Source organism: Micropterus dolomieu, linkage group LG22 (assembly GCF_021292245.1).
Source record: "Micropterus dolomieu isolate WLL.071019.BEF.003 ecotype Adirondacks linkage group LG22, ASM2129224v1, whole genome shotgun sequence".
Taxonomy (NCBI): Eukaryota; Metazoa; Chordata; class Actinopteri; order Centrarchiformes; family Centrarchidae; genus Micropterus; species Micropterus dolomieu.
The window spans coordinates 30,869,106-30,878,034 of NC_060171.1; the positions used below are offsets into that span (position 1 = coordinate 30,869,106).

The window sequence follows — 8,929 nt, forward strand, 5'->3', positions numbered from 1 at the left end:
CTTGATAGCTGAACGCTCTGGCTCCTAGTCTACTTTTGGAGACTCTAGGAACCACAAGTAACCCTGCATTCTGGGAGCGCAGTGCTCTGGTGGGGTAGTAAGGTACTATGAGCTCTTTAAGATAAGATGGTGCCTGACCATTAAGAGCTTTGTAGGTAAGAAGAATGATTTTAAATTCTATTCTGGATTTTACTGGAAGCCAATGCAGAGAAGCTAAGACAGGAGAAATGTGATCTCTTTTCCTGGTTCCTGTCAGAACACGTGCTGCAGCATTCTGGATCAGCTGAAGAGTCTTAATGGACTTTTTTCGAGCAGCCTGATAATAAGGAATTGCAGTAATCCAGCCTAGAAGTAACAAATGCATGGCTAAGTTTTTCTGCATCATTTTTAGACAGGATGTTCCTGATTTTCGCAATATTACGTAGGTGAAAAAGGCGGTCCTTGAAATTTGCTTAATGTGAGACTTGTCGACATGTCCTGATCAAAGACCAATTTAGTCTATAGCAACATCACCTTTACTGTCTGTACCTCTGTGTGTATATTGTGTAGGCTGCCTCTCTCCCCTCTCTCTCTCCTTCCATCCCTCTCTTTTTCTCTCTGTTCCTCTCCTGCCCTCTCTCTCTCTCTCTCCCTCTCTCTCCTTCACTCCAACCGGTCGAGGCAGATGGCCGCCCACCCTGAGCCTGTGAAAAGCCTGTGAGATAACTGTTGTTGTGATTTGGCGCTATATAAATAAAATTGAATTGAATTGATTGGCTAGTAGTCCTTAACTAGGTACTGAGCATGTGCAACTCCCAACAAAGATCATTTACAGACAAGATGTATCACTCCATAGCTAAAACGAAGCCTTCAACACTGGGTGAAAAGAGGAGCTGTAGCAATGTGCAGTATGACAAAAATATAACCATGGAAACTTGTTCTGGTACAACGTCTAACTAATTTTAGGAACCTGAAAATGAGCAGAATTCCACCTCTTTAAATGTGGACTCTTTATTTTACTTGAATTTTGGAGAATCTTACTATTGAGAAAAGTTTAAACATTTATATTTGTATGTGTGATCTAAGCAGTTTTGAACTAGCACAGGAAGCCCTGTCAGCTTTAAGAAGTTTGATACACCGCCTCCCTTTCCCACCATAGCTGTCTGGGTTTAGCTGTGAACCAGGGTTTGTTATTGTTAAGACTCACACTGGTGTGTGATGTCCTCACAGAAGCTGATGTTAGTTGTTGTAAGATGTTACTGCTTCTGTAAACTCACCTGACTGTTGGTAGCAGTCCTAAACACATGAGGTGCACGCACATCTCTGCACAACACTGGATCAGCTGGTGCTCTGTCTCTCTAGGATTTATTCAGCACTCTCGAAAGATTTCTTAAAAGCTTTTTTCTTTTCACAGTTTTTTTTACAGCCTTCTGTTATTTCTATCATAATAGGCTGTATATTCACCTGCTGGGAGAAACCCGGTAGTTGTTTGTAAAATCAGACATTTAGCAGCTGAATCAGTCTCCTCTATTGAAGCATTCAATCTTCGACTCTCACTATACATTATCTGGTGGGTGAGCATGCTCTGTGTGTCTTGCACATGACTTCACTTGCGGTGCAGTGTAAACACTGACCATGATGAATAAAGCAAACCTGCAGGGGAGTAAAACTGAAAGATATTCCCCAGGACAGGACAACATTTCATTGAATCACTATTGAAACACCAGCCACTGCTGATGCTCTGCAGAGTTGGAAGCCAGACAGCTGCAGCGCATAGGCCGGCTTCTCTGTAAAACATAGAACAGAAAGTTGTTTCCCCTCCAGTAGCTGACGTCCGTCCGCCTTCGTTCAGCAGCAGGTGCATCGTATGGCCGTGCTGGTAGAATATCCACCAGCTCCACATCTTCTAATGTAATACCAGATAAAGTCTCTCTCTGAGTTTCTCTGTCAAATGCTAACATTTATTTAAACTAAGAGCAAGCTGTTGGCAAATATCTATATCTATATCTATCTATATCTTCTATATACTACACATGTTTTGATCGATTGTTCATGCCTGCAAGTTAATTAGCCCAAGATGGAATGGTGCCATACCTGGTCGTTAGCCCCAAATGACTGTACTGCCATGTTCTGTCGTCTTAAACACTTTTAGGCCTCTGTCCTCTGGGAGTGACGTAACTGAGGGCCATTAGGTGCGTTCGAGATGACGGCGGCTGACTTTTGCCAACTTGATAGTCTAATGTGAGCTGCCGGTCACTGCGGGGGCGCCGAATAAAAATGGCACCATCAGGTCGGACACATTCTACCTGCAGCGGCTCACTGTGAGCTGAGATCAATGACTGATCTTGCGGCATTTGCAAAGAAAAATACCGCAAGACCAGGTAACAGTGTGGTTCCAACTTGGTGCAGTCAGGAAAAAGCAACTTCGGGTTGCTTTCTTTTTAAAAAGAACACTTTCTAAGACATGACCATTAAATTGTCTTTAGAAAAGGGACCACTGCAGTGTGTATAAAAAATTATTCAACTAGGAATGTGTTTCATCTAATTGTTCCACATTTCTCAAAGGTTCGTGCAGGGAGTGCTCAGCTACTACTACAAAAATGACGATGACGTAAAGGATGACTCTGAGCTGCAGAAGTGGATTCTGGACATTTTTGAACACGGATTCCTTTCCCAAGCAGGCACAGGTGGGCTTCGAAGAACAGCTTTGTTTTAATGAGGATAAGTAGTGCTGTATTTGCACATTTCTATCATAGATTCAAGTTCATTTCTCAGAGACGTCATCGGGTAATGAAGTTTATTCTCTTAAATTTGTAGGGATTCCACGCAGTTTTACCACTGTGGCTGAGTTGGTCAAGTTTGTTACCATGGTGATCTTCACCGGCTCAGCACAGCACGCTGCCGTGAATTCTGGACAGGTGAATCCTTTTAATGCTATCTTATTTACATGTTCAGCTTCCTCTGAACTGGAGACAAATCATGAATGACACCTGACTGTGTGAGCCTTTAATATAAACTAGGATCTACAGCCATGATAGCAGGTCTGGGAAGAGATAAGCTGTACTTTAGCACAGGGGTGCCAAATGCCAACATGCTGACTTTTAGCAGGTATAATGTTCACTAAGATCGCAGTGTTAGTTTACCATGCAAGAATGTGCACAGTACAGTACAGCCGAGGCCGACATCTTCAGTTTTAGACCAAAGTATTGGACAAATAAACATGTTGAGGATGACAGCAGATGAAAGGTCAGTGCAACAAAGTTATTACAGTTCATCCTGAGGGGAACATGGCTGTTGCACTATTTCAGTGACCAACAGGTTGACATGGCGTGGTTTTAAAAAGTATTAATCTGTCATACTTCACTGCAGTATGACTATGGTGGCTGGATGCCCAACACTCCCCCCACTCTGCAACGTCCTCCACCAGCCAAGGGGACGGCAAGCGAGGCCACCATGCTGCAGACATTACCTGACGTCAACACAACAGTTCAGGGAATGGCCACCGTGTGGCTCCTCAGCAAACAGTCCTTGGACTTTGTAAGTGCCCAGGACGTCATGACAAAGGAAATTTCATAAACAGTTTTTGTTCAAGTTGTGTAACATAGGCGAATGTCATTAGAACCAAAATACCCTTTGATCCTGCTCACTTCCTGCAACTGCACACTTTATTGCCAATAATCTAAGTTTAATAAATAAAATTATATGTACCATTGATCTTATCAGGTCCCTCTTGGCCAATACCCGGAGAACCACTTCAGTGAGGAGACTCCCTGCCAGCTGATAAAGGTTTTCCAAGGAGAGCTTGAAGTGTTAAGTGTAACCATCCAAGTCAGGAACAGGAGTCTGAAAGTGCCATACACATACCTGGATCCAGTGGGGGTAGAAAATAGTGTGGCCCTTTGAGTATCAGAGGGTGGGACCTCCTCAGCTGCGAGGAACTGCATGCTCTAATACTGATTCTACTGCATGTGACCATTGTACGCTGAACTGTGGTTTTTATACATCATTCTTGGTGAAACTGTGTCTGAAATCATCTTCTGAACTTGTCAGTGAATACACATCTAATCAAATTACAGTGGGAAAAATATTATTTTGCATTGTGGTTGTAACACTTTAGAAGTAAACTGTGCCTTATGACTTATTGTCATAATGAAGTATAAATGAGTGTAGGGACCTATGTTTTGATAAATGTACTGTTGCTATAGTGCTGTTAAACTACTGCATGTGACCATTGTACGCTGATCTGTGGTTTTTATACATCATTCTTGGTGAAACTGTGTCTGAAATCATCTTCTGAACTTGTCAGTGAATACACATCTAATCAAATTACAGTGGGAAAAATATTATTTTGCATTGTGGTTGTAACACTTTAGAAGTAAACTGTGCCTTATGACTTATTGTCATAATGAAGTATAAATGAGTGTAGGGACCTATGTTTTGATAAATGTACTGTTGCTATAGTGCTGTTAAACTACTGCATGTGACCATTGTACGCTGATCTGTGGTTTTTATACATCATTCTTGGTGAAACTGTGTCTGAAATCATCTTCTGAACTTGTCAGTGAATACACATCTAATCAAATTACAGTGGGAAAAATATTATTTTGCATTGTGGTTGTAACACTTTAGAAGTAAACTGTGCCTTATGACTTATTGTCATAATGAAGTATAAATGAGTGTAGGGACCTATGTTTTGATAAATGTACTGTTGCTATAGTGCTGTTAAACTACTGCATGTGACCATTGTACGCTGATCTGTGGTTTTTATACATCATTCTTGGTGAAACTGTGTCTGAAATCATCTTCTGAACTTGTCAGTGAATACACATCTAATCAAATTACAGTGGGAAAAATATTATTTTGCATTGTGGTTGTAACACTTTAGAAGTGTAATGTGTAATCTATGAGGGAACTGTGTGTCTGTTTCATCTCATGTGACAGAACATAGCATGATTCATTCGGTTCTGTCACTGTTGAAGGAGATTTTGTTTATTGTTCCTGTGAGGGATTTTTTTTCTGGCAATGCCATTTCCTCCCATGCTGCATGTAATAAAGAACTGATTCTCAACATCAATATTGACTGTTTATCACACTTACAAATCTAAAATGCAAAATGTGAAGCTGCTGCAATAAGAAGTTTCTTTCAGTATAAACACACGCCTCTTATTATTACCAAATTTATTTTTCCCCTGTAAAGGGTCTTTGAGTATTTACAAAAGTGCTATTTAAATCAAATGTATTGTTTTGTGGCTGATTTGTAATTTAATAATTACAACCAAGGCCTCATAATTATTTCTCTCTATATTCTACACATCGTCACATTATTTATTTTATTTTTTATTTATTTATTTAACAGGGACAATGTACAATATATGTACTGTACCAGATTTAGCTAAAAGCTGATTCCCATCTGCAGTCCCTGGGCAGCTGCCAATAGCGTGCAAAATATTACAGTAAAAATCGACTCCCAAATCTAAACCTTACATTTCATAAATATAAAGATAAATGCCAACCAATTCAAACAACTAAAACTCAAATATATCAAACCTCCCAAAACCATAACAAACCCAACATCAACAATCCAGACACAAAAAGAAACAAACTGTCATTACAAGATTTTTACATACACAGTAAAAAACATGACTGACCACATTCAGTGTTTCATAGCTCAGTGACTACATACCACTACCTTTAAAGTGTTTGAATGTACTGCATTCTCTGACACTCAGTGGTAAGGAATTCCACATCCCAGCTGCCTTTACTGAAAAGCAGTTGTCCAAATGTTGTAGATCGAACCTTAACACAACAGTCCCCTCTAGAGGAAGTTCTTGTTAACCTTGAGCTGGGGCTGCTTATTGTTACATCCTGTTTGCCATGTCATGAATGATCTTATATACTAACCCAACATTGGACATAAACAGGAAGTTTTCAAAAGTCAACAGGTTATGCTTTTTGATTATATTACTATAATGACAGACGTTTTCAAGGAGGCTACCAACAATCTGGATGAGTTTACAGAGGCTGTGACGTCGACTACATCTGCTTCTGTGAGGACAGCTGCATTCCAACACGCACCAGGAGGAGGCATTTAGGAGTGGTGACAGGGCCGGGTGCAGGGCGTTAAAGTACAGGTCTAGCAAGGAGGTGCGAGAAGCTAAACAACTGTACGCAGAGAGACTAAAGAACCAGTTCTCTGCAAAAGACGCCACTTCTGTCTGGAGGGGGTTCAGACAGATCACAAACTATAAACCCAAAATTCTCCACTCCATAAACGATCTAAATCTCTTTTCCACCAAAGCATTTTGAGAGTTGGTTCAGAGCCAGCGCCTACTCGCGAACCAGTTCTTTATGTTTCGACAGCCAAAGAACCGGTTCCTGGACAGGAAAACTGGTTCCAAAGCAACACCAACTCTTTGCTGGACTAATAATAATAATAATAATAATAATAATCATCTTTATTTGTAGAGCACTTTTCAAAAACAAGTTACAAAGTGCTTTAACAAGTGTAAAGACAATAATACCAAAGAGACAATAATACAAAAATAATACAAGATAAAAGCATGAAAACATTGAAAAGACTAAAATACACATTTAAGATAAATATAAAATTAGTAAAATAGAATAAAATAAAAGGGATAAAATAAAGTCAAATAAGATCGGGAAAGGCTCTCCTATAAAAGTATGTTTTAAGAAGGGACTTAAAAGAGTTCACTGACTCAGCTGACCTGATTTCCTCGGGCAGGCTGTTCCAGAGCCTCGGGGCCCGGACAGGGCCACGTCATGCTTACGTAGGGGGCTGGGTTATTGTGACCAACAACACAACAGAAAAGGTTGTGACTGCCATTGCTAAAAACAATGCTAGTAAAGATAGTACAATGATTGAAGAAAGATGGATTCTAAAGCAAAACAGTGGTACAGCAAAAAAAAGGAGGAAATGGACGGCCACGTAGTAGAAATCCCCATTTTAAGGTTTTGGACTCAGTCCTCGTCGACAGACCGGCGTGCCAGGTCACTGGAGTGTTAAATTCTGACGCTGCTGCAGGGTATTGCCAACAACGTTACTGATTCTGGTCTTTCCTAATGTTTTACCTTGTTGCAAACAAACTATACATTTCTTATACCTGTGCTTGCTTGACCAGCCAGAATCAGCTAGCTAGCATGCTATTGCTAACAATAGCTAACACAGACACTGTATAGGGTGCAATGGAAACATTTGTGATTTAAACATGGTCTTATTTTTGTTGTTTATAGAGTAGTTGGGCATTGATTGATGATTGTGAACCTAACCGGGAGCTACCGCTACCACTACACTGCAGCTCACCAGTACAGTCTTGCAGCTCAGCAACTGAAAGCTCCTCATCTGCCTCTTCCAGTCAGTCCACCAGAAAGAGTAAGGATTCTTGTTATGAGTATCAACAAACTGAAATATATCAGTGTTCACTGAATAATTCACTGCAGATCTGTATGTGATTAAATTGCATGAAGTGCCCAATAAGTGTGTACTAGTGGTAGTGTAGGGATATGATAGTAGACATACGTTATAAGGTGTGTCAGTGTAGTATTATAGTATCATATATTATTTTGTTAATATGTTGCATTGACTCTTGTGTTGCAAAATACACTATCTGTGTTAATTGTAATGTTTTTTGTGCACAGGCAAGAGGAAATGAGACATGAATGGGGAGCTGCTGGAATATTTTGAGAGGTCTGACGAAAGGTTCCTGCAGCACTGCAAGGAAATAAATGATACCTTGCTGAAGAAAATGGATGCAGACTCAACTGCAATGCTTGGACTCATGGAGCGTATAGTCACGGGGATGGAGAGGCAACCCCACTGATGAGTGCTACTGAATCAGAAAGAAACTATGTCACACACTCTAATATTTTAGTTTTTGCACAGTATAATTTTGAAAAAAAAAATAGCAATAGACTGTGTAATGAGTCCTCCATGCACACCAAAGTTAGTCATGGAGTTCCACAAGGTTCTGTCCTCGGACCAATCCTCTTCACTTTATATATGCTTCCTTTAGGCAATATTATCAGGAAATAATCCTTAAACTTTCATTGTTATGCAGATGATACTCAGTTATATCTATCAATCAAGCCAGATGAAACTCATCAGTTAGCTAAACTTCAAATGTGCCTTCAGGATGACCTGTAATTTTCTAATGTTAAACTCAGATAAAACTGAAGTTATTGTTCTGGGGCCTAAGCACCTCCGTGACATTATCTAAAGATATAGTTTCCCTTGATGGCATCGCCCTGGCCTCCAGCACCACTGTGAGGAATCTTGGAGTTATCTTTGATCAGGACATGTCATTTAAGTCTCATATTAAGCAAATTTCAAGGACCGCCTTTTTCACCTTCGTAATATTGTGAACATCAGGAACATCCTGTCTAAAAATGATGCAGAAAAACTAGTCCATGCATTTGTTACTTCTAGGCTGGATTACTGCAATTCCTTATTATCAGGTTGCTTGAAAATGTCCATTAAGACTCTTCAGCTTGTCCAGAATGCTGCAGCACGTGTTCTGACAGGAACCAGGAAAAGAGATCATATTTCTCCTGTCTTAGCTTCTCTGCATTGGTATCCAGTAAAATCCAGAATAGAATTTAAAATCATTCTTCTTACCTACAAAGCTCTTAATGGTCAGGCACCATCTTATCTTAAAGAGCTCATAGTACCTTACTACCCCACCAGAGCACTGCGCTCCCAGAATGCAGGGTTACTTGTGGTTCCTAGAGTCTCCAAAAGTAGACTAGGAGCCAGAGCGTTCAGCTATCAAGCTCCTCTCCTGTGGAACCAGGTTCCAGTTTGGGTTCAGGAGGCAGACACCATCTCCACATTTAAGAGTAGGCTTAAGACTTTCCTCTTTGATAAAGCTTATAGTTAGGGCTGGCTCAGGTGAGTCCTGAACCATCCCTTAGTTATGCTGCTATAGGCCTAGAC

The 8,929-nt window shown here is 40.4% G+C and overlaps 1 protein-coding gene across 1 annotated transcript; it reads left to right on the forward strand.

The window, feature by feature from the left end:
* Positions 1–2,182: 2,182 nt before the first annotated feature.
* LOC123962240 (hydroperoxide isomerase ALOXE3-like) lies at positions 2,183–4,800 on the forward strand. Its single transcript, XM_046038270.1, has 5 exons — positions 2,183–2,220; positions 2,545–2,666; positions 2,797–2,897; positions 3,349–3,516; positions 3,703–4,800. Exons 1-5 carry the CDS (start codon positions 2,183–2,185, stop codon positions 3,880–3,882), a joined length of 609 nt encoding a protein of 202 aa, XP_045894226.1. The 3' UTR covers positions 3,883–4,800.
* The last annotated feature ends 4,129 nt before the right edge of the window (positions 4,801–8,929 follow it).